The 27,813-nt window shown below is 62.2% G+C and overlaps 2 protein-coding genes across 4 annotated transcripts in view; both read left to right on the top strand.

The window, feature by feature from the left end:
- The window catches only part of ANO1 (anoctamin 1), a 70,310-nt gene extending 60,709 nt beyond the window's left edge, over window positions 1-9,601 (top strand). For all 3 annotated transcript variants that reach the window (XM_054570505.1, XM_054570508.1, XM_054570506.1), the window contains 4 exons: window positions 4,687-4,739; window positions 6,133-6,317; window positions 8,925-9,030; window positions 9,149-9,601. In XM_054570505.1, coding sequence (XP_054426480.1) covers window positions 4,687-4,739; window positions 6,133-6,317; window positions 8,925-9,030; window positions 9,149-9,391 — 587 coding nt within the window. In that variant the 3' untranslated portion in view covers window positions 9,392-9,601. The remainder of the gene's footprint in view (window positions 1-4,686; window positions 4,740-6,132; window positions 6,318-8,924; window positions 9,031-9,148) is intronic.
- A 6,623-nt stretch (window positions 9,602-16,224) lies between these two features.
- On the top strand, window positions 16,225-22,265 carry FADD (Fas associated via death domain). The gene is made up of 2 exons (XM_054570763.1): window positions 16,225-16,679; window positions 19,070-22,265. The coding sequence occupies exons 1-2, from the start codon at window positions 16,394-16,396 to the stop codon at window positions 19,423-19,425; spliced, it is 642 nt and encodes a 213-aa protein (XP_054426738.1). The 5' UTR covers window positions 16,225-16,393; the 3' UTR covers window positions 19,426-22,265.
- The last annotated feature ends 5,548 nt before the right edge of the window (window positions 22,266-27,813 follow it).

The raw sequence follows: 27,813 nt of genomic DNA, 5'->3' as shown, positions 1-27,813 counted from the left end.
ACAGTCCAGTGCCCCAGGAGGTCCACGAGCCTCCACATTCCCCCCCACCCAAGCACAGAGCTACACCAGTGGGGAGGCTTCTATTTATTAGCTGCTCAACAACAGCCTTCCACACAGGGCGCCGAAGCCGTTGAATGTTCACCAGAAAGAAAGCAAAGGAAGGGAGACAGCCCTGCCCGCTGATGAAGGAAGAGCCGTGCCCGCAGGGGCCCAGGTCGAGCGGCACCGGGCTTTCTATCCCCAGGCCGTTAAAGGGTCCCTCAGCCGAGCACGAGGGGCCGGGCCCCAGGGGAGAGCATGTGGCATGTCAGCACAGGGAAGGACTTTCCAGTGGCCAGGGATGCCAACAGGGAAGCAGACATCCCTGTGGAGTGGTGAGCTCCCTGTCACCGGCGGCATGTAAACAGATGTGGGTGCCCGTCCGTCCGGGGGTGGTAAGGGAGGTGGGGGCAGCGAGGCACAGGGCTCAGGGCCGGCCCGCACCAACGAGCACCCTGCCCGTCTTAAAGTCAAGCCACTTAAATAGGGACCCAGTTTTCAGGGTGAAAAAAAGTATTAGGATTTTATCTTGAAATGATACACAGAATTACTGAAATATAATCATCGTATCTCCTAGTTAGCAGAATGGTAGGGAAATTCTTGGGATGAACAAACATTGAATCACACGTTAGAGAGGTTATGTGTCATTTTACCAAAACGAGGACGGGACAGCGGTACGTTAGGACTCCTTCCGATGCGGCTGCCGTGGCCCGATGCCGTCTCATAACACGTGGGGGCTCCCCCAGCCCTGGGTGTTGGGGCAGCCTCTTTGGAAAGGCCCCTCAGGCCACCCCATCCCTCTCGCGTCGTGGGTGGGAGGCTCCTTGGTCCTCGCCTTGGCCTCTGCTGGCCGACTGCCCTGGCCCCCCAACGGTGTCCAAGCCCCGACCTCCACCGCCCCCCTCCGAGAGGCCGTGGCCTCCAGCTTCCATCGGGAGTGTGGTCGGTTCGGTTGAACGGTATGAAAGCACCGTCGCCACAGCTCAAACATGGGCCCGCGTCGGCAAGCTCGGCTGGTTCACACGCAGCCCCACGTCTGAGCTCAGGGCCTGGGTTGAGACGGGAGGGTCCGGCCTGCCTTAGGGCGTGGCGCCGGGGCCGCGACTCAAGGACCGCGCCCTTCACCCGTGTTGGGGTGCTCTAGCCTCCTTCCCTGCCGGGCTTCCCTGTAACGACGTGTGTATGATTTTAAACGGCTGTTGAGCCGGCCCTCTGAGCCCTCCGGGCCCCAGACCCCCGGCCCGGCCCCCTCTCGTGGGTCAGAGCTCAGCGCGCATGTCTGAAGCCCCGGGAGCCTTGGTCTCCGTGGACCGAGAGGCCACGTCCTCGTGTCCGAGCAGCCAGGTCTCGCGTGTTTTCGTCTCGCCCCTTAAAACGTAAGAAGCCAGTCTTCGCTTGCGGGCCACCCACACACAGGCTGTGTCTGCAGGTCCTCTCTGGGGACCAAGCTGACAGGGCGGCGGGCGGCCCGTGAGCACGTCGCGCCTGCTCCAGGGACGGAGCCAGGCCTGGCATCGAGCTGCTTCTCCTGGTGCTCAGCTGTCGGCCCGCGAAGGAGCCTCGTGAGGAAGGTTGGGCAGATCCTGGGTCCCCCTTTCCCGACGGGAAGGCCGAGGCCGGGGATGGCCAGAGCCGAGCTGGGACCCCGCCTGCCCGGCCACACACTGGAGAGGAGAGGGTCACTGCACCAGAGGCCTCGAAAGGGGCAGCTGGTGGCCGGCCGGGCGCACCCTGGATCGCCCCGGGAGACCCGGAGCTCCGCGCCCTGGGCAGGAACGGCAGGAGCGCGCCGTCCCGTCGCTCCTTCCTCACAAAGGCCCGATTCTCGGCCGGAGGCCCCAGGCGAGCCCGTGGCGGGCGAACCTGCGTTTGCTTTGGCGCCCTGCGCTTGGCAGAGCCCTCGCTGTCCCCTGCGGCCACACCCGAGAGCTTGCCGACCCACGGAGTGAGCCAAGCCGGGGGCGGCCCGCGGCCTCCGCGGCCTGCGGTGGCCGTGCTTCCGCCATGAGCCAGGCTGGCGTGCACGTCCTCGGGGGTCCCGCTCCCGGCGGCAGCTGCTCCCCAGGCCTGGCGGCTCACTTCCTGGTTCCTGTACAGCTGGCTGACGGTGTAATCTGCCCTCTTTCACAGGTTTGTTTATGGCTCCTTCTCTGTAACCTTTTCTAGAGGAGGCTTTTGTATTCCTCCTGTGATCCGTGTGGGGCCCCGAGGGGACCCGGTGGCCCCCCACGACCTGCACCCGCAGGGCGGGGCGGCAGGGGGAAGCTCTGCCACCGAGGTCCAGTGGCCCCGCCTGGGCACAGAGAGAGGCGTGTGGCGAGTCCCTGCAGGGGGCCCGGCCCTGCAGTCCGTGCGTGGGTACTGCCTTGGGCCCAGCGCTGACCTCTGACGCGGGATGAGCCTGCTTCCTTCTCTCCGCCTCTTGTCTGCAGCCCCCCTGGGAGACGGGCCTCTGCCCGCGCTCGGCCGCTGGGCCTCTCCCTCGTGTTCTTGGAAACGGGGCTCAGCGTCCCTGGGATGGTGGCGGCGCCTTGAAGGAGGCAGCTCCCCTGAGAGGTTCCCCGCATGAGCACCCCCCGCGGCCCCACCCCAGTTTCCGGAGGCCCTCGGGGCAGTGGTCCCCCGTGGAGTGTGCGGCCTGCCAGTGGCGGGGGGAGAGGCTGCTCCGGAGCCCCGGTTCTGAGTTTTTGAAGCATGACCCCATGGTCCTGGTGGGGGAGAGGGGTCAGAGAGGACCATCGGCCCTCCTGGGAAGACACGGCAGCACCTGGCAGCTCGGGACAGGCTGAGCGCCTGCCCTCCCAGGCCCTCCCCGTTCCCCGCTGTGCCCTTCGGAAACCAGCAAAGCCGGCGTTGGTGCGGCCGCCCACCTACCAGACCCAATAAACGGAGACAGGGATGGGATCTTTCTGGGCCCTCTACGCAGAAGGCCAGTGATCTGAGAAGGGCCAGTTTGTACCCTAACAGACCTCGTCTTAAGTTCCATTTTAAACACCCTTTCTATGAGGGGAAGAGAAAGGTAGCTAAGGGGGTTGGAATTCAGGGAAAAGTTAATCCGACGAAAGCTGCAGCACCCTTTCATCCGTGCCCTGGGCGGTGGTCTTGGTCTTTGTCCTGGGCAGTGGGTGTCTCGCCCTAGAGCACAGCGGCTCAGGTGCCATCGTCACCGCTCTCGGGCCTCCTGGGGCCCACAGGCGGAACTGCTTGTGGTCTCCTGGAGTCAGGGCAGGTCATACCTTCAGTTCCTGAAACAATAGCTTTTTACATGCATTGATTACTAAGCTTATTGGCTGCTACCGGAAACTAAAATTTTTCCAACATCTGAGTCTCGCATCGCTTCCTCGGCTCGTTGGGCCAGCCCCCCCGCCCAACCCCAGACCGGCCTCCTCACGCGGAGCTCAGGCGCTGCCTCCTGCGGGTGTCCTGCGCACCTGTGCCCCGGCACCCTCGCTCGCAGGTCTCCGACCCGGGCCCCACAGGTGGGCCGCGTGAGTGCGGGGCGCGCTCTCAGCCACGAGCCACGTGATCGCTCCCACCAGGGGCCACCTCAGAGACCTGGTCCTCTTGGGCTCCATCAGAGCTCACACAGCACAGGGCTGCCTGCCCGAGGCAGGGCGTGGCCGCCAGCAGCGGGTCTGCAGTGGGCACTGCTGTCCGGCCCCATCGCCGGCCAGGGCTGGGCAGTGAGAGCCCAGCACCTTTCACACCGACCTCAGCTGCTGCCCGTGGTTTCAAGCTTCTGAGCCACATGGGCCTGATCTCGAGGCTTTGCAGACCAGCAGCGTGCACCCCCAGAACAGGGCCTGGGCGGTGCCCCGGGGCTCGCCGCTCTCCTGGCCTGAAGCAGCCTCCACCCTGGGCAGGGACACCGCACCCGCCTCGTTCTTTGTAGCAACAGTAACACGTTAACGGGCCTCGGTGTCTCCCGCCCTTCCTGAGACAGCGGGCTGTCCCGCCCAGATCTGGTTCAGCAACAAGCCTGCTAGGACTTACGGGGCTCGGTTAGGGTTAGGGTGCGGTGGGGTCAGGCGGGGCGTGGGGCCCTTCCCGGGAGTGGCTCCCGCAGCCTCGAGGCCCTGACAAGCAGAGTCTGGGCCCAGCTGCTGGGGTGGCCCGTGGAGGGACGCGTGGCTCTCCAGGAGCTCACCTGGGCTCAGGTGCTCCGGGAAATGGCTTACACCCCGCACTGGCAAGTCGGGACACCCAGGACATGGCCCGGCCTCACCCGCCAGGGGCCCCGGCTTGGCTTTTTGACGCTGGCACTACTTCTGGCCTGTCCCCAAATACAGGGGCAGGGAAAGAGCTGTGGACCAGTTCTCGACACCAAACGCCCTGAGCCTGGGCTCCATCGCCATCACGTGGGCTCTTTGGAGCAGGCGCTGCCTCCAAATTGAATCTTTGTCTTTCTAGAAAAAAGGCGTCCACTAAGCCAATTAGTACATAAACAGGCTCACGAGAGGCCGTTCGGGGCCACTTAGGGACCAGCTGTTCTTAAGCACCTCTTGTAGGAGCTGCGATTTGCTTATAAGCAGCTGATGAACGCGCACGAGCCCTCGGGCTCTGCCGCCGGCCGGGTGTCTGCCCTGCCCACCGCGCTCTGGAGAGCAGGGTGGGAAGGCCTTCGACGCTGTGTCTCTGTCCCCCCAGGCATCTGGTACAACATCCTCAGAGGCGTCGGGAAGCTCGCCGTCATCATCAACGTAAGTGGCTTCGGGCCGACGGAGCGCCGGCTCGGCGGCCGGGCGGCGGGTCCCCCTTGCAGGGCGCTGGGCAGGCCCCTGCCTCCAGCCTGCGAGCGGCCGCGGGCCAGCAGGAGCGTCTCCTCTTTAGAAGTGTCCCTTGGTTGTATCGAGACGCTGTGAGGCGCTCTGGGTGGGAATAACATTCCCCTCAGCCTTCTTCTACCACCTTGAGCAACATCTCCACCACGCCCGCCTTGCCCCCTCTGCCCCCTCCCTCCCCAGAGTCCTGAGAATAAACAAGAGATAGGGACAGGGACAGACGGGCCATGGAGAGATCCCTCGTGGGCAATTATTCCGCTCTTTTTTAAGAAGTTAATTTCCACTTTGGGAAATGCTGAAACAGAGGGGGAAGGGAGGAGCCTGCCTCCCCCGGTCCCCCGCCCCCACACACCTAGCTCGCTGGGAACATGGCTGCCCCCACCCCTCCCGCCTCTCCTACCTCTGACCTGCAGGTCAGGAGTGTCCCAGCCCTCCGTCACGGGAGACTGGACCTCGGTCTCCCCTGTGGCCTCCTGTCGAGGTCCCCCCGACTGCCAGGGCCTGGGCCCTGCTCTGCCTGGCGGGCCCCTGCCAGGTGCTTCAACTCCCCCAGGCAGCTGTGGCGTGCCCAGAGGATGCTCTGGGACGCCCCCTCCGCCCATGGGCTGAGCCGGGCCCCCAGGAGCCAACACTTCGCACGCAGGCGGGCGGCGGCTCCTGGGCCATCAGGGTCACAGCGAAGGCCTGGGACTAGGTCCCCGGTGCACAGGATGTGACGCTCGGCCCAGGAGCGGGGACCCTCGGGGACCCTCGAGCCCGGCCACAGGGGTTGGTGCCCACTCCCATTTATTGAGCATCCAGAACGTTGCAGGCCCTCCGAAGCCCCTTCAGTGCGCCCGCCCGCCAGTGCGCAGGCCGCGTTCGGGGGCAGGGCGCTGTTGCGGGTGAGGCAGCCGAGGCGCAGGGAGGCCCGGGGCTTGCCCACGAACAGGCAGAGCGAGACGGCACCCGGGGCCCCAGGCCCCTGCGCACACAATGCCCCACACCGGCCGCCCCCAGGGCCGGCCCTGGGCTGGGAGGAGCTGGGTCCTAACTCCAGCGACAAAGCCCCCCACCCCCATCCCTCTCCCACGAGCAGGGAAAGCCAGGCCCGAGGGCCGTGCAGTGGCATCATTATTAGCCCCGAGGGACAAGAAGATGGAGGCACAGGGGGCTGGGAGACGGGCCCAGGGCCACACAGCCAGGACGGCTGCCGCAGGCGCTGGCAGGAGCGCCCGCACCGTTCACGCGCTCGCTGGGCGCCCGGCCCGTGGCCACCCCAGGCAGAGGGGCGCACGGCGTTCACCCACCGTCCCCCACCGTCCCCATCCAGGCATTCGTGATCTCCTTCACGTCCGACTTCATCCCCCGCCTGGTGTACCTGTACATGTACAGCAAGAACGGCACCATGGACGGCTTCGTCAACCACACCCTCTCCTCTTTCAATGTCAGCGACTTCCAGGAGGGCACGGCGCCCAACGACCCCCTGGACCTTGGCTACGAGGTGCACATCTGCAGGTAAGGCCGCCCTGGGCGGAGAGCCATGCGCCCTGGCTTGCCGGGAGAACCGGGTTCCGGCCCCCGCCGCTCAGGGGAGGTCACCGAATAGCACCATCTCCCCCCACCCGCCCCGCAGAAGATCCCTGGTACGGTGGTAGGAGCTGCTCTCTCCGTCCCTGTAACTAAGAAGCCTGTGATAGCTTCAGGCCTGGCTGGATCCAGGCGCCATGCAGGTGCTGCCTCCCAGTTTGGCTTCCTGCATACTGGCACCGTTTTTTGGGGGGGGGGCCCACAAAGGGCCCCCAGCACTTCTCTGCCCAGCAGTCCCAGTGGCAAAAATGTCTCTTTCCCCGTCATCAGCAAAAGTCCCAGGACTGAGTCTGCTGGGCTCCGCAGGCGCTGCTGATTTCATGGCAACGGCAGATGCTCCCAGAGAACAGTGTCATGGTGGCCCACGTGCCGTGTCAGGGAGGGCCCCGTCGTTGAACGTACACATAGGCGGGCACATAGACCAGGGGATGGCAGGAGGGTCCGCTCCTGCTCTCCGTCCGGTCTCCTGGGGGAGGACACAGCCCTGGGAGCCGGGGGCCAGGGACAGGGCCAGCGGTCCCTTTCCGAGGTCCCACCGCAGGCACGTGTCCCCAGTGCCAAGCCCCAGCCTGCCGCTCGTCAGGACCCCACCTTTGCGTCGTGGGAACGGTGGCCCCGAGAACACACCCGGCTTGGCCCCAGTTAACTAAACGTGGGTTTCAGAGGAAGCATGATAAAGAAGGCGGGGGGTGCAGGGTCCTTTAGTCAGCAGTCCCCTCAGAAGGGGCCGTGCTGACGGTTCTAGGGTGAGCCTTGGGCTGCAAGGTCAGGTGCTGGGTCGCAGGCCTCGGTTAGGGAAGCGGCTCCCCGCCCCCCGCGTCGGTTGGGGTGTGCTGGCCACACAGGGAGAGGCCAGGGAGACAGGGCGAAGGCCCCGTTGCTTTAAGGATCTTGTTGCTTTCACTGCCATGGAGGTGGAGGACCATGGGCCAGACCGCCCCGCTCCCAGGAGCCCACCTTTAGCCAGGGCCCCCCCAGCCCCTGTCCTCTGGCCGTGTTCACGGGCTGCAGACGTGTAAGCACCACCGCTCCAGCGGGGACCCCCCGCCCCACCGTCAACCCCCTCCTGGAGGAGCTGGCGGCCAGCAGAGCAGCGCCCAGCGGTCTGGGGCGGCGGAGCTGAGAGCTGGCTGCTGCCTGGGCCACCGTTTGTCCCGGTGCTGAAGCAGGCCTGGCCTCCGGGGGCGCCCACAGCCACCCCTCCTCCCCGGGGGAGCCGGCAGACGGCCAAGGAGAGCCAGGCAAGGGGAACAACAGCTTGCCCGTGACAGGTCAGCACAGGCGGCGGCCTCCAGGCCCGTGAGTGGGCTTTGAGGGATGCATAGGAGTCTGCCTGGCAAGCCGGAGACGTTGGGGCCTCCTGACGCCAGGCCCTGAGCCCAGGAGCAGGAGGGAGAGCAGAGGCGTGTGCTCCTGGCGCTGGGAGAACACGGGCTGCCTGTTCCCATCGAGCTCAGCTTGTGCAACTTGCTTGTCACTGGCAGCTGGCACCGGGGCCTGTGTTCCCAGCCCAGGCCCGTCTCTGCAGTTGGCAGCTCGGCCTCCCATCCAGCTCACTCCAGGCGCAAAGCTCCGTGGGCGAGGGGCCGGGCTGTGTGTCCCCTGCTGGGCCCACCCTGGGTGGGGCCCAGCATGTGGTAGCTGCTCAGTAAGTGCCCATGATGTGAGTTAGGGAAGAGGTGCCAACAGAGGCCCAGAGAGGCTGGGCAATGGCACGAGGGGACACAGAGCAAGGCGGTGGCCGGTCCTGGGTCCAGGCCAGGGCAGCTGTGCCCACAGAGCTGGGCGCCACCTTTCCTGGTCTCCCCACCTCCACAGCTTCTCAGGAAGCCCCGGGGGGGAGGGGCCCTGCAGCGCACACCTGCTGCGAACGGGTTGGTTCACGTGGCTTTTCCAGTGCGGAGAGGTGTCAGCCCTATTAAACCCAAGCATCCCCTTGAATTCAGGGAGCAGTTGGGCAGGCGTAGGTGGGGACAGGACTTTGGGCTCTCATCCCAGGCCTCTGTGGTCCTCCATGCAGGAAGGAGGGGACAGAGAGACCTGAAATTTGGGGGGTGCCAGTCACTGCTTCCACTGGCCACGCTGAGAAAACGTCTGGCTTTTTCCAGTAGTTTCTGCACAGAGAGGGGAGAAACTGGACAGGCGGTTTTCAGACCAGGCTGCGGGGGACGCACCTGCAGTTGTGTGGACAGCGGCCATTGGGTTGGGATTCAGGGAGCTGGGCCAGGGAGCCCCACCCCACCCCACTTCAGCCTTGGAGGCCTCGCTTGCTCTGTGTGACCCACTGGGGGTTTTCAGAGCCCACGTCTGCAGGACACTTCAGGGGTCCTCACTTTCCCATAGGGCCCCTTGGGCCCTGCCCAGCCCACGGGATTCCTGGCTGCCCCTCCCCCCCCACCGCCGACGTGGAGAGAGACTCCCCGTTCCCCGGGTGTTGGCTGCCCGGCTGAGGCCCTCCTGGTGCCCAGGAGCCTCGCACGCCAGGCAGGACGCCAAGGTCCTCTCAGAGACCCCAGCTCCCACTGGCTTTTGCAGGTACAAAGATTACCGTGAGCCCCCATGGTCAGAGCACAAGTACGACATCTCCAAGGACTTCTGGGCTGTCCTGGCAGCGCGGCTGGCCTTCGTCATTGTCTTCCAGGTACTTCCAGGGCCCTGGGGGGCGGGGGAGGGGCAGCGCGCCCCGTGGCCGGGAGGGCCGGTGCCTGCAGCACACCCTGGGCCCGCCGCCCCACCGCCACGCCCGCCTCTCCTCGCAGAACCTGGTCATGTTCATGAGCGACTTCGTGGACTGGGTCATCCCGGACATCCCCAAGGACATCAGCCAGCAGATCCACAAGGAGAAGGTGCTCATGGTGGAGCTGTTCATGAGGGAGGAGCAGGGCAAGCAGCAGCTCCTGGACACGTGGATGGAGAGGGACCCCGAGAAGGACGAGTCGTTCAACAACCACAGCCCCAAAGCCAGCCTGGACAGCCCCGAGTACCGCGCAGGCGCCCTGTAGCGGCCGGCGCCCCGGCCGGCGGACACCTCTCCGGGCAGGCGGCGCCCGCCCCCACCCGGCCCGGTGGCTCCTGTGTTTCCTGTGTTTGCAGCAAACCTTGAAGACCACCTTCTGATAGGACAACTTTTTTTTCTTTTCTATTTTTTCCCCCCTTGTTTTTGCACAAAACCATTATGCAGGGAATTTTTTTATCGTTTCAAGGCTAATCGGGATGATTGCTGGGGACGGGGCGGGAACGGGCGGCCAGGGATGCACTCTGCAGAAGCCGCTCTGGGGAACCGGGGGTCTCCTCTGCGGAGGCAGGTGAGCAGAGGGTCTGGCAGCCACCCTGCTGAACCTGGCTGGTGCCCGACAGGCGCTGGGGGCGTTCCGAGGCCCTGGGCGCGCGCCGGCGCGACGCTGAGGGGGCCCGGGAGGCAGGCGAGGCACGCGCCAGTTGAGGGCGGTTCCCAGAGCCCCCGCCTGCCTCCGGGTCGGACATGTGAGCCCACTTCCATCCTCCTCTCTGCAGGCTCGGAGTCAGTCAGGCCCTCTGGTCAGAAAGGCGGCCTGGCTTGGCCATCAGAGGGCGTGGGAGCGGCGCGTTTGGGGTCCCCACCATCAGCCACGCTGGCCCCCTACCCCAGGGAGCTGGCCCCCCTATTGTTCGGCTTCCTTGTGGGGCAGAGCCAGGCTGACAGGACAGCAGGCAGCGGTCCCTCGGGGGCACTGCTGGGGATGACGAGGGTTTCGGGGAGCCTTGGGCCCCCAGGGGCGCATTCACAGCTCTAGGATATTTATTGAGTCCTTTTTTTTTTTTCCATCCTATGGTGGATTTGAGGGGTGGGTTTTTTTTGTTTTTTTTTTTTTGTTTTTTTTTTCTGTAGCTCAAAGGTGGAAGGAATTTTTTTTTTTTTTTTTTTTTTTAGTTAACCAAATATTGCGAGGAATTTAAAATCCTGTTACTACCAAAGATTTTTATTAATAAAGGCTTCTATTTTGGTAACACTTCTCTATATTTTTACTTCCAGGAATGTCACTGTTGGACAATTATGATTTTAAAAGCTTGTGCAAACAGGTCTTGTGGGTGAGATGGGCGATCGAAATCGGCGGCTGTTAGACTAGCCTGAAATACCGCTCCGAAGCTTCTCGGGCGCCCTGTAGAAAGACGGCCCAGCGCAGGGCGGGAAGGAGGCAGGCCCTGTTTGTCTAGAACCCGTGGTTGGCGTGACGCTGGCGTGCCTGTGAGCAGACAGCTCTGCTCCAAGCCCACAGGCGTCTTCTGGTGTCTGCCACAACCGTGCGACCTGCTGCTTCTGTGTTCTCTTGTACAGGAAGCCATTTGAAATGGGGTTTTTGTATGTGAATATTGTATTAAAAATTAGGTGATTACCAAAAAAATCCTTTTATGGAAGCTATTTTTTTAAGTGAATGTGCACAAACCCGGGGGGCATGGCTAGAGGTCCCCTGGATAAATCCGGACACCCGACATTTTCCTCCCTGAACACTCCAGCATTTGCCCTAGGAAGCTCCCGAGGCTGTCCCCACTGTCCCCGCTGTGCCCAAGCCCCGTGGCTGAGCTGCAAATTCAGGAGGGACCTGCAGGCATCCGTTTCCTTGGGTGATGCATGAAGTACTCCACATGTTCCTGACACTGTGTGCGCGCATGCGTGTCTGCCCATGACTGCACATCGATGCATGTGTGTACGCATGTGTTGGATGGGAGTTGTCACACCTTCTCAGCCGCCTCTTCCTTGAGCCCAACCCTGACCCTTGATCCTGCACACCCAACAGAGGAGTACTTGAGATTTCATGGAGCGAACCCTTCCCCCAAAACTTTGGCGAGCCAACCTAGAGTTCCCAGTGTTTTCACTTGGGTAAGTGGGGACACCCGTTTTTAAACCACCACCTAGAGCTCCGGCTGGTGTGGGTCCGTGGATCGAGCTCCAGCCTGCAAACCAAAGGGTCACCGGTTCGATTCCCGGTCAGGGCACAGGCCTGGGGGGTGGGCCAGGTCCCCAGTTGAGGAGCACACCAGAGACAACCACATGCTGATGTTTCTCTCCCTTCTCTCCCTCCCTTCACCTCTAAAAAATTAAAATCTTTTAAAAAAATAAACCACCACCTCGAATCAACATCATTTCGTGAAAGAAGGGATGGTGGGAACACCAGACATCAGCGGGCAGCACAGCCCGCTCAGCTGGGGACACGGGCCTCAGCGGGGGCGTGGGTGGGGGCGGGGCGCAGGCTGCCCCTCCTCCAGAGTCTCGCGGGCCAGCGGCAAGCCTCGGGCGCCCCCTCGTGCTCACACGCCAAGGAAACTTCAGGAAACCGCCAGCTCCCCGCGCGCCGCTCACCCACAGCGGAGAAAGCACTTCGTCCGTCCGGCACCGCGGGCAGCGGGCCAGCACTGCAGGAGCCCTCTCCCCGCGTCCCCCGGGCCCTCCCCGAAGCCTGCGGGCTCGCAGGGGGACCCTCCACCCCATTTGATAAGATGGGGAGACAGGGTCCGAGCCTGGGAGCTGACTTGCCCAACATCACAAGGCTGCTTAGCGCACACGCCAAGACTCTAGAGGCAGCACCCAGCCTCCGTAGATAGTCATTTACGCACACGGCCAGGTGGCCAGGTGGCTCGGTTAGTTGGAGCATCGTTGCAAACACCGAAAGGTGGGGGTCCGATCGATCCCTGGCTGGACGAGTGGACGGGTGGCTAGATCGGTGAATGAGCGCACGGACCACAGGCAGCAGACGGACAGCCCAGCCGTCCTGCCTTTGGGCTGAGCAGACCCTGGAGTCAAGCTGGCAGGCTGTTGGGGCAGGAGGTCAGGGGCGCACGGGCGGCGCTGACCCAGATGCCCCCACAGCAAGCAGCCTGCCCTGCGCACGCCGCAGCGCTGGGCAGAGGAGCTTCCCCTGAGGCCCGGGCCTGGCCCGGCGTGGGCATCGCGGCCTGGCTCCCGGATGGCAGGGTCCGGCCAGGATGACCCTGGGGGAAGGCAGCCTGTCGGACTGAGGCCTGGCTTCCTCCGCTCTGCTGTTATTTACTCTCTGCACCCCGTTCTTTCTCTCCCCTTTGTCCTATCCACCCTCCTCCCCCCATTTTTATGGAAGTAACACACAGGAAACTGCACATGCCTTAAGTGTACAGTCAACTTCCACCAAAAAAACAAAAAAACACCGCTCTGTCGCCAGGACTCAGAAGCAGCATGTTGTGGCACCTCGGGACCCTCCGTTGGTGTTCCCTTCTGGTCACCCCTCTTCCCCCAACTGTAACCGGGGTCCCCACCCGCTGTCATGATGCTGACCACCAGCCACCGCAAGGCCAGTCCCTGTTATGGCCTGTGGGTGGCTGCTGCCCTCTGCTGGCTGTGCACGGGAGCTGCACGTGGGGAGGAAAACACCCGGAAAAACCCCGGCCGGCCTGAGGGCCAGCCTGGTTTTCTGTTTGCTGACGTGGCCAGTTACCACAAATGTAGTGACTTAAAAGAACACGCATTTGTTAACTTCTAGTTCCGTGGGTGAGACGCCTGACACAGGCCTCGCTGGCCTGGAATCAAGGTGCCGGCAGGGCTAGACCCCTCCCGCAGTCTTCCAGCCGGCAAGGGTGGGGAGCCCTTCCCACACCCGGGAATAAGCCAGGATAGTCCCCCACCTCGAAACCCTTCATCTTCATCACACCTGCAAAGCCACTTCTGCCGTGGAAACGAGCCGCTTCCCAGGACTGGGGATGTGGATGCGGACACGGTTGCGGGGGCAGGGGTATTATCCCGGCCACCATATACCCCCGGGCCCCAGCGGGGGGACTTCCCCTTTAGAAAAACTACCCCCGAGCAAAGCCCACAGTCGTCCTGAGGGAGAGAGACCAAAACAAACGGAAAAGGAACAACCGGAAAAAGGAAAACAGAGGGAGGGGCCACGGGGACAATACAAAGAGAAAAAGAAAGGAAAATAAACCGTGATCAGCTGCCCAAATAAGACCAGTTTGCATCCACCAAACCTGCTCAACGTGGCTTTCCTGCCTTTTTGTAAAGACACATGCGAAATGAAAGAAAATTACCGATGCTGGACTGCCTTAAAATGTAAAGCTTTCGTGCATCAAAGGACACAACCAACAGCATGAGATGGCCATTCACACAATGGGAGGAGATTTTCACACGTCATGTATCTGATACGGGGCTCATATCCGGAACAAAGGACCCCTTCAACTCAACAACAAAAAGACAAGCAACCCAGTTAAAAATGGGCAGAGGGCCCTGGCCAGCGCGGTTCAGCTGGTCGAAGTGTCATCCCGCAAACAAAAGGTCGCGGTTCGATTCCCGGTCAGGGCCCGTGCCTGGGTTGCAGTTCAGCCCCCAGCCAGGGCAGAGGGGGAGGCAAACCAATGGAAGTTTGTCTCGCACATCGATGTTTCTCTCCCTCTCTTTCTCCTCCCTGCCCCCCTCTCTAAAAATAAATAAATAAAACCTTAAAAGAGCGGGGCGGGGGCGGCAGAGGACTTGAACATACATTTCTGCAGACAAATCATAGGAGGGCCCCCCCCCCCCCAGGGCTCAGTCCCTGGTCCTGTTTTCTTCCTGCTCTCCCTCCCTCGTGACACTAAATGCTACATTCGTCCAGGAGCTCCAAAAAACAGAGCCAATGGGCTATATGAGACCTGACCGGGGAGATCTGTTACAGGAATTGGCTTGTGCGGCTTTGGGAGCCAGGCAGTCCCCCACCTGCCGTCGGCAAGCTGGGGACCCAGGAAAGCCAGGGGTATCTTCTGGTCTGCGCCTGAAGGTGTGGAAATTAGGGGGGGAGCAGTGAGTCCGAATTCCAAGAGCCAGGACCGCCATTGGCCGACGGCAGCCCGAGCCCAGAGAGCGCGTGCGCCCTGCTGCCGCCGCAGCCTGTTCTCCTGGGACCCTCAACAGGTAGGATGATGCCCGCCCACACTGCGGGGTGGGCGTCGGCTTGGCTCAGTCTACCGGGTCAAATGCCAATCTCTTCCCCAAACACCCTCTCAGACACACCCAGAGATATGTCTTACCAGCTCTCAGGCCAGCCCTTCACTCCGTCAGGTTGACCCGAAATGATCCATCACACACGCCATCTGTCTGCAGGGTGCTCCCCAGTGCACATCTCCACCCAGATCTCTGCGCCAAACCCTCATCCTGTGCCTCCCCACATCCGGTCAGCATCCCGAACAGGTCCTCCCCCAAACCCACCCGCCCGCACCTTCCCCAGGTCAGCCCGGGCGCGCTCCATCCCTCAAACCTCACCAGCACCCCCGTTCCTCTCGTCTGTGCCCACCCCGGGCAGAGGGACACTGCACCTTCCTCGTCCCCGCGGCTGCGCTCGGTCCAGGCGCCCTCCTCCCTCACCAGGACTAGCGTGAGGTCCTGCGGGTTCTCTCCCCAGGCGCAGCGAGTCCTGCACCGTGTTACTCAAGAGTGCACAGCAGCGCTATGTTTAACGACCAACACATGGGAACAACCGACATGTCCATCGGCTGCTGACCCGTGAGCAAATGTGGTGCATCCGGACGAGGGGGGACTGTCGGCCCATGAACGGGAACACAGCCCTGCCACCTGCCACCTGACACGTTGCGGGTGGACCTCGGAGGCCTTCTGCTCAATGAAGGAAACCAGCTCAGCGGCCGCAGGGTGTATGGTTCCAGTTCTGTGAAATGTCCAGGACAGTCGAATTCAAAGAGGCAGGAAGTGAGTTAGCAGTTGCCAGGGGCTGGGGAAGGAGGAGGAAGGAAGTGACTGCTAATGGGTACCAGGTTCCTACTTGGGGTAACAAAAGTGTTCTAAAATTAGTTAATGGCAAGGTTGGACAACTCTATGAAGATACTAAAAACCAGTGCATTATGCATTTTAAAAGGGTGAGTTATATAGGGTATGAGTTAGCTCTCAGTTAAATATATACGTATATTTTAAGGTACCTCAGATGCCTTTGCTCTTCCTCCGCAGGGGCTCCACCCTGGCCTGTGAGAGCACCTCCTAATCTGGCCCCCTCCTCCCACCCCCCTACCCCCCACCCCCACCCCCACCCCCGCCCCCGCCCCCGCCCCAGCGTCCCTACCTGAAGACCCACTGGGCCCCCTGCTGCTTCTGGAAACTCGGCCCTCTGTGCCTTTGCCCTGCTCTCGCTGTGCCCTGCCCAGCACACAGGCTCCCCCTCACACCTGTCCAACGAGCCCCTCAGCCCCTGCCCCTGCCCCCGCCCCCGCCCCGCCCCGCCCCTCTGGGCCCCGGCTGGGCTGATTTTCGGGCACCCTGGGCACCCTGCACCGTATCTCTTTCGGAAGCTGGTGTACTGATGACTACACCAAACTCTGGTAGGCGGGGACTTCCCGAATTTGTCCCCAGTACCTACTGCCTGGCACTCACTAAGCGCTCAGTCAACGCTAAAAAGGATTCAAAGCTACACTTTGAAAATCAATTACGACTTTAAAAATCAATGATCAATTAAACTTGAACGCCTAAATAAACCTGAGTAATCTTTTCCGACCACGTGTCCAGGGGCACTAAAGGACAGGAATCGTCACAAATGTTCATAAATGAATGCATTTATTATCAGCACTCTTGCTGCCGCACTTCCCGGAAAACTTTGTCCCGCCCAGCCAGCCAGCCCGCGCCGGCGTTCTCCCGGCCTCCACATTCCCAGCCGCAGGGAGAGAGGATCCGAAAGGCGCAGCCGCAGAGGCCGTCCCAACTCCGCGCCCGTACCCTGTCTGGGGCGCCCCCTAGCGGCGGCTCCGCGCCTTCCAGGCGGAAATGGCTGCGGTCAGGCTCCGAGCGCATGCGTGGGTCCCGGAGTTCTCGCGAGGCTCCGGATGCGCAGGCTCGTGGTGGACTTCCGGTGGTGGGCAGGAAGGGCTTGTGAAGAGGGAACCCGGGCAGTCTTTGGGGCGCAGGGCTGGGAGCGGGCGACGGGTTGAAGCCAGCTGGGCTGGGCTGGCGGCCTGGGGCCGTGGAGCGCGAGGAGGGCCGGGTTCGCGCTGCGCCCGCCCGCTGGCCGCCGTCGCCCGCCGCCATGGACCCGTTTCTGGTGCTGCTGCACTCGGTGTCCACCGGCCTGTCGAGCAGCGAGCTGGCCGACCTCAAGTTCCTTTGCCAGGGCCGCCTGGGCAAGAGGAAGCTGGAGCGCGTGGAGAGCGGCGTCGACCTCTTCTCCTTGCTGCTCGAGCAGAACGAGCTGGACCGCGAGCACCCCGAGCTCCTGCGCGAGCTGCTCTCCTCCCTGCGGCGCCAGGACCTGTTGCGGCTCCTGGACGACTTTCAGGCGGGCGCGGTGGACAGGGCGGGGCCTGAAGAGCAAGGTGGGCGCGGGACGGGGGACGGGGGACTGGGACCGGGACGGGGGGGACGAGAGTGGCAGGGGAACACGGGTCGGGCCGGGGGAGGGGGAGCCAGTTTGCCCAGCAGTCCTGGTTGGGAGTCTGCCAGGCACCGAACTGTTGCCAACTTTGAGTTCGTGTTTGTTTTCAACAACCCTGGGAGACCGATGACCCGTGGGAGAACCAAACCTGGAACAGTGAGCTCAGGCCAGGTTACAGACCCGGCGTTTCTCCGCCACGCCACTCCGTCTAAGTAAATTAGAAAGTACACGGAAAAGAAAGGCGTTGCTAACCTCTGGGTGGGCAAGAGTGGCGTGACCCTGTGCTGCTGCCGGCACCTGCCTGCTGCCTCGGAGCGCCCACCTGGCGCCCTTTGCCGCCGCCACGGGAAGTAACGATAACGGTGAACGACGACGATACCGCGGGTTTATGGCCTGCTGTTACTGTTCTAAGCACGGTACAAATGTAGTTTTCGCAATAACCGCATTCATTAAATACTATCTTTTGTCATTTTTCCTCTTTTAGAAACGAGAGGACTGACTCAAAGGGATGTTTAGTGACTTGCATAACCAATCACTAACGGAGCTAGGGTTGCAGCTAGGGTTGCAGCGGGGCACTGTGGCGTCCGGGTGGGCGGTGTTAGGCAGGAGACCGCCCCTCTGAGCAGGGACGTCCTGTGGTCGCTTCCTGCACTGACAGCCGTCACGCACCCCCTCTGCCGCCTGCACCTGCGGCTTGCAGCAGCTTCCAGGAGTAAAAGTGCGACCCGAGTTCAGCAGGGTTTCTCGGTCACTAGCCATGTTCTCAGAACCTGGAGGAGGGGGTGCTTTGGGGGCAACCCTCACAGGCTACAGGCTGCGGCCTGGAATTGGTCATTTGGTCACCAAGCTCAAAAAGGATGTAAATGTGACACCATGGTGTCACTGCATGAGAACTGGTGCTGATTGGCAGCAGGCTGAGAGCGCAGCTCTGCCTGAAAGCACACGAGCCAAAGGGAACGTAGGACATTACATTTTCAAGGCTGTTCCATTGGGGAGTGCTTACCTGACACGCTGGAAGGGAGTCTGCATGATACCGGTGCCAGTTTAGAGGTACGCGTGTGTCTGGTTTTTGTTTACGCAGTGACTGTGCGTTGGAGGGAAGCGCACGGGAAGGTTAAGAGCAGGGATAGGGGGTGATACCGGGCGGTTCTGTGTTGCTCTCACAGGAGGCGATTAGCAGAATGGTCGATTAAGAGTAGGCTGGGGCACGGGACTGCCGGGGTTTTGCACCCTGGCTCCGCCATCATCTGGCTGTGTGACCTCAGGAAAACCACTGACCTTCTCTGTGCTGTTTCCCCATCTGTACAAACAGTCGTAGCAACACAAATGACCACCTCCCAGGGCCGCCAGGGCTCAAGGCTGGGCACAGCCCCCCGGCCAGTAGCGTCTCGGTGGCCCATAGCTGGAGACGTGGGTAGGCGGGAGCTGTCCAAGCACCCTTTCTGCCCTTCCGCTCGCCTCTCTCCCCGTTCCAGCCTGTGAGGGTCTGTAGTTCCCAGCTCGCTGAGCTCAGCAGTGGCCTCAGCAGGTGAGGGCGGAGTAGCAGGGACTGAAGACTGGCAGTCCGTCAGGGGAGCTTCCCAAATGAGAATTGGGGCGCAGGTCAGGTTTCCAGGGCTGCCATGCAAACCACCGCACACTTGGTGGCCTAAAGCCACAGAAACGGACTCTCTCATGACTGGTCGGGAGCCAAAGTCAGAAATCGAGGGTCACGGGGCTACATTCCTGCCAAAGGCTCTGGGGGTGGTGTCCTTCTGGCCTCGTCCAGCTTCTAGGGCTCCAGGTGTCCAGGGCTGTGGCCGCATCCCTTCAGTCTCTGCCTCCGTGGTCATGTGACCTCTGTCCTATCAGGACACTCATCACTGGGTTTAGGGCCCACCTGTGTGACCCAGGGTGCTCTCTTCTCGAGATCCTCAGCTTGTTTACATCTGCAAAGTTCTTTTTCTAAATAACACTCGTGGTTCCAGGGATCTGATGTGGACGTATCCTTTTCGGGGCCATTGTTCAGGATAGAGGAGCAACCCCGTTCCCTTCCTGGCAAGTCCCAGCCCCTCCCTCAGTTTCCCCCGTTCTAAACAGGTGGCGCCACTGCAGCCCACCCCAGCCCTCAAGGTGTCAGCAGGTCACACCTCTTGGGTAGTGCTTTGGGGTGGGGTTGGCTAGGGTAAAATTAGAGGCCACTGTTGGGCCTTCTCTTACCACCCAGCCCTTCTGTTCCTGGGTGGCTTCAGCCTTTGCAAGAGGACCTCTTGTGAGCCAGCTCTTGGGTCACCTGTCTCCTGAGAGGCCCCCCAAACCCCAGGCGAAACACTTTGTCCTTTCTTCCCCTAGACTTCTATGCAGCATTCGACATCATATGTGATCACGTGGGGAAGGACTGGAGAAGACTGGCACGCCAGCTTAAAGTGTCCGACTCCAAGATTGATGCCATCGAGGTGAAGTATCCCCGGAACCTGACGGAGCAGGTGCGGGAGTTGCTCAGAGTCTGGAAGAACATGGCGCCGGAGCACGCGGCGGTGTCCCACCTGGTGCAGGCGCTCCGGGCCTGCCGCCTGAACCTGGTGGCAGATCTCATCGAGGAGGATCAGCAGGCCCGCAGCCTCCGGCACCAGAACGAGAGCAGCAGTGGCACTGTGTCCCTCATGGCGTGGGACTCGGACACGCCGGCCTCGACTGCCTCCTCCTGACCCCGCTGCTCTTCTCCAGGGACTGAGGCCTCTGCACAGTCCAGGCCCGGTTCCTTCCCCGGTGTTGACCAGGTGCCTTCCGTGAGCTGGTGCTGCAAAGACCTAGAGGTGAGCTGGGGCACCAGGCGCTCCAACAGAGGCTGTGGTGACACGTGGTTCCTGCCCAGGGCTCGGTCCCCAGCTCTGCCGCCGGCTTGCTCTGGCGGTCCATCAGCCGGCACCGCCACCCCAGGACTCCCTGGGTGCAGTGCCTGTCCCTGGCATGCGGGAGATGGCGTCCAAGCTCTGGAGCAGCTGCCCATCACCCACCATGTGACCTAATCCCACCTGGACAAAGCTGGGATCTTGAACTGCAAGATCCAGGAAAGGCGATGGGTCAGAACGTGCCTTCCGCCTGTGCCATGGGGCCTCGAGGGGCCGGGGACCAGCCCAGGCTGCTGCGGGCCACCGAGTCAGAGCCGTCGGGCGGGGTGAGCTGGCCCAAGAAACTGTCCCCCAAACACGGGAGCCAGAGAGAAACCTGTGCCTGTTCGGCCGGCCCCCTCCCGTGGTTGGGGGGCTTCCCTGTGACTGCCGCTGGGCCAGGCTGGGAGGCCCAGCTGAGCGGGGGGCTGGGGGGACAGCGTGTCCCCAGCTTTGTAAAACCAGGAAACGCTCGCGAAAACACTGTAGAAAAAGCACAAATAGACAGCAGAAGTAGATAGGAATGCAGTGCACACCTAAGATGACTGTTTCTTGAGGACGGGGTTGCTGGTCTGTGTTTCCCACATGCCACGGCATCTCTGCTGCCCTGGACTGTCGGCCGGCGTGTCCTGGAGAGCGGGCGGGCTTCCTGGTCTGACCCAGGGCCGCACGGTGCGTGTCCATGCGCAGCGGCTTCCAGAAATACTAAGCGCTTCCCCAAGTCTGGAGCAACTCTCTTCTCAGGTGCCTTAAACAAGCCACGGCAGCTCACTGGGAGGCCGGACGGAGCCTGCTGAAGGGGCCCGCGAGCTGAAAGGTTTACTTGAAACGAGTCAAGAACCACATTTGCTCTTAACCTTTTTCCTCTAAGAGAGAAGCCTGCAGAGAGAAGTTTGGCAGACTTCAGGCCAGCGGAGAGGGATTTGGTCAGGCGTCTCCTGGCGCAAAGGCCCGGCTGCCTCCACTTCTGCCCACCTGCTCCCAGGTGCCCCGGCGTCACGGCCGCCCCCGCCACAGCCGCCCTGCCGTCCAGACGCAGGCAGGCTCTGCCCATCGCCCTGCCTGCGGGGCCCTAACCCCTCGTGGGAGCCCTCGTCTGTTCCATTTTCTCCCCACGCCCCTCACCTGCAGATGGCCCTCCTGGCCCTCGCTGAGGCCCAGCTCGCCACACCCACGGTGCACCTCTGTGGCCGCGCTCAGCCCGGGGCGTGGGGCGCTTCCGGCCATTCTGCACAAACGCTCCGGTCTGCCCCCCTTAGCCACTCCCATGCACACCCTCCGAGCACCCAGAGCCCTCCTCTCTGGGCACCTAAGGAAGCAGCCCCCTGGCTCTGCCCACCTCTTTCCTGAAGCACACAGGTGCTGGGGGCTAGGACGTGGCACTGTGGGGACCGCTACTGTGCCTGCCGCAAACCTACAGGATGTGTGCGCACACATACACACACCCCTGCCCCCCGCCCGGCCCACCCCTGGGACCACTGCCTACTTTCTCACACAAGGTGCAGCCCTGGGCCGCCTCTTGCCTGGCGCTAACTGTCCTGTATACAAAGGTGCAGCTCCTCTGGATAAAACTACCTCAGTAGCATCTGCCCGCCCTGTCTAACACCGCCCTGCCCCTGCTCCCCCGTCCGCCCCCGTAAGCCTCACCCCCTCTCGGCAACTCAGGGCCCTGTTCTTCCCTGCCCCTCCCACCCTTCCCACCTGCCCTCCGGTCCCTACCTGTGCAGACCCCTCACTAGACTCCTAGAGCCACGGGCTCTCCATACAGCTTTCCGTTTCAGGCTTTTATTTCCCTGATGACTATTGTGAGTCATGCTGACTGCGTGTAACACAGCCTTGCTCTGTGCCTTGTGTCTGGAACTGGGCAGGCGGGCATGCCGGAGCCACATACACTCCCGAGAAAATGCCTGGTATCCCTCTGGGTGCAGATACAGAGGCAGAACTTACACAGGCAGAATTTGCCGTTGAAATCTGTTTTAATCAAAGAAGCCCTCGGTTTTTAAGTCTAAGTGAAGACACTGGCACAAGTCACACACACTGCCTGGTGCGGCTCAGTGGGCTGAGCCCTGGCCTGTGACCAGAGAGGCTACTAGTTCAGTTCCCGGTCAGGGCGCATTCCTGAGTGGCAGGCCAGGTCCCCAGTTGGGGGCAAGACAACCTATCATCTCTCAGACATTGATGTTTCTTCCTCCCTCCCACTCTAAAAGTAAATCTTTTTCCTAAGTGATTTGCACAGTTTCGTGCTGGAGATTTCTCGCTAGACAATGTTCCACAGTTGGGGAGATCAAGACATTAATAGAGAACAATCAACGTTCTCCCACACAGGATAAAGCCAACATAAAATATCCAAATCAGTGACATTATTGGTGAAAATTAGAAATGTGTCATTTACTATACAGACAAATTAAATGGACTTTTTGGCCAACCCATATGTATATTTTACAACAATTAAGAAATCACCCCACACTAAATTAACCACTTAATTGCATTATTAGTCTAAATTGTGTTCATTTTGCCCTAGTGGTATTGCCTCATGGATTCTCTGGTTCGATTCCCAGTCAGGACACAGGCCTGGATTGCAGGCCAGGTCCCCAGTTAGGGGCACATGAGAGTCAATCACACATTGATACTCTCTCCCTCTCTGCCTCCCTTCTCTTTCTAATAAGAAATAAAATCTTTTAAAAGAATAAATTGCATTCCTTTTTTAGGCATCTCTCTAATTGGTAATTTTATTGATGGTTTGTAATTTATTGGGGTTAAAAGCATAAGCCTCTGTCTGGCCTTATGTTTATCAAAGTCCAAAGGGGTTTCCCGTGGGAGGAACCTGTCTGCAAGGGCACCCTGGCCTCGGGGTCAACCCTGGGCTGCAGCAGCACGATTCCCAGGACGGGTGCCCAGCCTTCCCCCCACGCTGTTTCCTCCCCTCCCACCCACGGTCCGGCGGCGGCTCTGCCGGACCCCCACTGCCACCCTCAGGCCCCCTCCTGCCCTGGTCCTGCCCGGCCAGGCCCAGGTCCCGGGGCCCCGCCGCCTACCGCTTCCTCTCCGCTGCTGCTGCGGGCGCTGTCCGGCAGGTCTGCAGGTAAAGATTTAACTGCATCTGCTGAGCAGATGAATAAACAAGCAGCAGTAAAGGGCCAGGCCCAGTTGTCCAGGGTGTTGGGGGCAGGCAAGAAGCATCATCCGGGGGGTTCGGGTTCCCCAGCGCGCTTTGCTTTTGTCGGCCTTGGGGTGGTCGGGCTGTGAGAGCTCCCACCGGGGTGGGCGCAGGCAGGCCCCCGCCGACCAGTGCCCAGTGCCCCAGGGAGCCGGCGCTCCCCATGGTGACCGAGACCCAGAATTGGCTCTTCCCACCTTGTGGTCCCAGCGGTCCAGTCAGGGATCCAGGGGAGGGCCCTTTCCCAGGCCAGGTGGGCGCCGCAAACCCACGAACACACACCTCTTTACTCTGGGGGGTCTGAGCTGTGTGCTCCGCTCCTCCGCCATCCATCCATCCGCCCATCCATCCACCCCACCAACCGCCCATGCACGTCCATCCTACATCCACCCACCCAGGCACCCGCGCATACATTCATCCAGTAGGTTGCTAGCAAAGGGCCCAGCCTGGGGCCGCCCGCTTCGCCTCCCTCGAGCTGGGTGACCCCACAGTGGAGCCCCACCTCCCCGGCCCCCTTTCTCGCCTGACAGGAGCCCCCCTCGCCCCGGGTTGCTGAGGCGAGGCCTGGTGAGCGGCTGGTCCGTGGTAAAGGTCACTGAATGTGGTCATTTGAATTATTCCTGAGCGGCAGCCTCCTTCACAGGGCCCGCCTACACTCCGTGCAGCTCGCCGGGTGTGAGCTCCCACGTGTTCGTTCCCGGAGACCTTCGGAGGCTCCGCGGAGGCCCTGAGGAGCCAGCCCCGAGGGTCGCCCTGAGGGGCACGCGCTCCAGGCCTGGCCAGCAGGCCTTGGCCAAGTTTTTGATGTAAGGAGACTCCTCTGTCCCCTGGCCCCACTGACGGTGTCTGCAGCCCGGACCATCCGCCAAAGGCCGCGGGGAGGAAGAGATCCATGCGCAGGGATTGGCAAGGCGGGGACCAAACCTGAAGTAGCCAGCGAGATGGGGGCGGGGCGGGGGGACCCTGTGGAGGCAGGGGCAACAATGAACAAGGCAGGTCTGCTAGAGACCCCGTGAACCGCAGCCCCGCGGCATGGCTAGCTCCGGAGCAAACCGCCTAGGTTCGAAGCCCAGCCCAGCCACTTAGCAGCTCTGCGATGGCAGGCAAATGAGCTTATCTACAAAACGGACTGTCCTCACGCCGCCCTCCCAGGACGCCATGAGGACTCTGCGAGTCGCTCACAAGCAGAGGGTGAGCACGCAAGTGAGGACGCATCAGCCTCTTTCGTCCCTGGGGCTATCCCACCATCACAGTGACATTTGTGTAGCTGACAGCAGAGCCCAGAGACCCACATCACCGAGTGACCGCACCAGCTCGCTCTGCCTGCGGGCTCCCTGTCCCGTGCTCATGTGACACACGCCTGAGACATTCCTGCCTAGAGCCCTCGCCACGCAGGGCAGAGGCGCCCACCCTGCCCAGTGCTCGGGCCACCCCACTTCCCCGGGCCGGTGGGCACTAGGGGGCAGGACCGGCTGCGAGGTTCCCTGGAGCAGCTCTGCAGAGTCTTGAGGCACTTGCCCTCCCGGAGCCCGTGAGTGGTCCACTGTCCCTTAACCACCTGCTTTGCTGCGTCGTCAACCACTCCGACCTTTGCTCTGCTTTGCGTTTGGTTGGTGTTTTGTAGGTAGAACCTGCTGTGAGTTTGATTTTGTCCCACGAGCGAGGGGGAGACCCCGCAGGGTGCAGCTGCGGGGCAGGGTGATCAGATTTGCAGCTTCCAGGTGCCACTCTGGCTTCAGAGGGGCCGGAGGGGTGCCAGTGGGAACCGGAAAGCGGACGAGGAGCCGGCTGGGCTCGGGGCTACTGGAACGGGCAGGTGGGGGCGCGGGAGGGGGCGCGGGATGCGTGGGACAGCGCGCAGGGGCGGAGGGAGGGGCAGGGGCGGACCGCAGGACGTGGGGGGCCAGGCATGCGTAACAGGGCGAGAGCGAGGGGCCGGGTGCGGGGAGGTTCAGGGAGGGGGAGGGCGTCCTGGGAAGGGGCCCCAGGGGTTGCTGTGGGCGGGGGCAGCCCACACAGGGACGCTCGGCTCTGATGGCACTGAGTGGGGGGGTCCAGCGGGCACAGAGGGGTGCCCGCGGGGCTGGAGTGCAAGCTGGCCAGGGAGCGGAGGGCAGGGGCACCTGCCCCCAGTGTAGGCCCTTCTGCAAATGCGCTCAAAGCGCAGAAGCCCGAGGCCCACCCCAGACAGTTCTGGGTGGAGCCCTGGGAGCGCCCCGCCGCCGCCAGCACAGGCTGGCTGTTCCCGCGCCGGCCGGGAAGGGCACGCCTGCCCGGCTCTGACCTGGCCTGCTCCGGACCGGCTGAGCGACCTGGACTGGGAGCCCAGGCCACGGACCGGAGCGGGTCAACGGCCTGAGTCTCCTGGTGGTCCCGTGGGGTTCTGGCCCAGAGAGCCGGCGGACCTCAAAGCTCCGGGGGGAGCCTGCGGGCGTGTGTCCCGGGCAGGCTGGGAGGCCGCGGTGGCTTTGGCGGCCCAGCTGGGCGCCCAGGGCTGAGCCCTGCCTTTCAGGCCGGCCCTCCCCCAGGCTGGGAATGACGTGAGTGACAGATTTGGGTTTTTGGGTTTTGTTTTGTTTTCTGGTTAATCTGAGAGGTTCTGTCATCCAATTTGTAAAACAAACGGGAGCGTGATTCCCCTCCCTTTCTCCCAGCCCCGGCCCCCGCTGGCTTGGGGAGAAGGCGGGGGCGGGCGCTCGCAGCCTCCTGAGGAGGGTGACCTCGGCTGCCTCTGACACCCACCGAGTCCCCGCAGCTGGGCCCTTGTGCTGCGCCCAGTGCAGGGTCCCACAGGAGGAATGGGCCCGGCCCGCTGGTGTGGGGCCCCCACCCCTGCGTTTCCTGTGAGTAAAGGGGGGAGCCCCGCCCTCTCCCCGGGCTGCCCTGGGACAAAGTGCAGAACTTGAAGCACCAGGAAGTTAGTTGCTGATGTGTTACTTTCAGGGGACAGTAACTGCCTTGGGCATGGGGAGGAAGGAGGGGACTTGGGAGGAACACCTTGTGGTACCTGACATTCAGGAGCTCCAGGTAACGACAGGTGAAGAAACTGGAGTCCTGGGAGCCGAAGTCATGTATCAGATCACCAGGTGGGGCGAGGACGGGAAGCCCATGCCAGCCGGCATCCTGACCCTCAGGGGCTCCCAGGAAGGCCGCCCCATCCCTTGCCGGGCAGGAAATGAGCCTCCAACTGCAAGGCCCATGCTGTATCGGGGCACCTGACTGCGCTTCAGAGAAGTGCAGAGAAGGGCCTTTGGAGTCGGGTTTCATAGGATAAGTAGGAGTTCGCCAGAAGGCAAGCGGTTCAAGCACGGAAAACAGCAGGCGCCGAGGCCAAGAGGCGCGGAAGCGCAGGGCTTGCTGCGGGGGCAGGAAGCAGAAGAGCGGGGCGGGTCCAGGTGGGTCCCCGCAAGCACTTGCCGCCTGGAGGTAGAGGGGAGGCCTGGATTTTATCTTCTAGACAAAGGGGTCGGCAGCAGATGTGAAGCAGGCCAAGGACATGACTAAATGTGCGGCTCATTTTATTAGAGATCTAGCGCTGGCGCTTGTGCATGGGAAAATGAGAAAACAAAACAACAGCTAGATCCCTGAGAGTTGTATTTGAACTTTCAGACTGAGATACAAGGGAAACGTGTTGTGTCTTTAAAGGTTGCAGTTTTTTTAAGCGCTCTGAGGGCTCGCCTCCCATCTTAGCCTCAGGGGAATCTGGAACTGCAGTTAAAAGAGGTAGTTTCCCCCTTTTGACAGGTGAGGAGGGAGAGGTGCAGCGGAGGTTGGGGATTGGGGGGCGCCTCGCAGCAGGAGGCGGGAGGGCGAAGCTTTCAGGCTGCAGAGCCGGCCTGCCCTGCGGGACCTTCTAGCTCTCGGACAGGCCCGGCAGGCCCAGAAAGTGGCCCAGCTTGGGGTGCAGGGAGAAGCCCATGCCAGCCGGCATCCTGACCCTCAGGGGCTCCCAGGAAGGCCGCCCCATCCCTTGCCGGGCAGGCAGTCAGCCCCACAAATGGCCAGGCGTCTCTGCCCCGCGCAGCGCGACCCCGCCCGCTACAATAAGGGTCATGGTGCTCCAGAAATACTCTGCTGGGAGCGTGGCCACGCTGGAAATGAGCCCGCCTGCTGGCTTCCTGCCCAGAGTCGCCAGGGCGGGGCCCGGAGCCACGCTTCCGGTCCCCACACCCTTTTATTTTGGGAAAATCAACCGCTCCCCACCAGGAGCTGCCTGCGGAGGAAGGGGTGGCCGGGGCCTCGGGGCTCTTGCTGGAGGGCGTTGGCGACGGAGACGATGGCCCTTCCATCCATTCATTCGCTCATTCACTCACCCATTGCTCATCCTTCAGGACCGCCCTTCCTGGGCCAGGCGCTGTGCTGGGTGCCAGGCGCAGCGCGGGTGGCCGTGGACCCTGTGTGCGTCTGCTCTTCTGTCCACGAGCCCGAGACCACGGGGAGCAGCTTCCACTGGCTGTCCGGCGGGGACAGGCGGGCGGCGGGTTTGCGGCGGTGTGAGGATGCGGTCAGACAGCCCGGACGGCGCGAGCGCCGGGCTCGTGAGCCCTCACCCCGTGCCCTGGTCGGGGCTTCGTCCACATGCTCAGTTCAGGGTCCCCTGCGGGCTGGGCTTAGCTCCCCTCTTGGTTCTTCTCAGCGGCCTCTGACCTCGTGACCTCTGACCTCTCCCGCCTGAACTTCACCACCTGTGTTCCAAGTCTTTCTGATTCTTAAACCCCATGGCAGCACCACCGCCGCCCCCCACCCACTGCTGCCCCAAAGCAAACAGAAGCGGCAGGACCCTCCTCACCGGGCCTGGCGAGCTTTCCGGGGACCCGTCCCGTCCCTGTCCCTGGGTCCTTCTCGACAGGCAGGTGGCCCACCTGCTTTCACCTCACCCCGGCACGTCGTCCTCCCAGCCCCCCCGCCGGGCTCAGACCCTTTCTGTCACTCTCCTGCAATAAGCTTCCTCCAGGGACCCTGCCTCCATCGCTCAGCTGATTCCCAACCTCCCTTGCAGCCTGGGGTGGCCATTCGAAGACGTTCTGCCTGTGAGTCGAAGGGCCACT

Source organism: Pteronotus mesoamericanus, unplaced genomic scaffold (genome assembly GCF_021234165.1).
Source record: "Pteronotus mesoamericanus isolate MK-2021 breed Mesoamerican mustached bat unplaced genomic scaffold, CSHL_Meso_final contig_214, whole genome shotgun sequence".
Taxonomy (NCBI): Eukaryota; Metazoa; Chordata; class Mammalia; order Chiroptera; family Mormoopidae; genus Pteronotus; species Pteronotus mesoamericanus.
Note: the sequence above shows the minus strand (reverse complement) of the source record. Positions and strands in the feature narration are given on the sequence as shown.

What these genes read in the sequence shown, in the direction of transcription:
- FADD (XM_054570763.1), top strand. Translation starts at nt 16,394, where the DNA reads ATGGACCCGTTTCTGGTGCTGCTGCACTCGGTGTCCACCGGCCTGTCG. An exon ending in GGCGGGGCCTGAAGAGCAAG is followed by an intron (nt 16,680 to 19,069) that starts GTGGGCGCGGGA and finishes TTCTTCCCCTAG; the next exon opens with ACTTCTATGCAGCATTCGAC.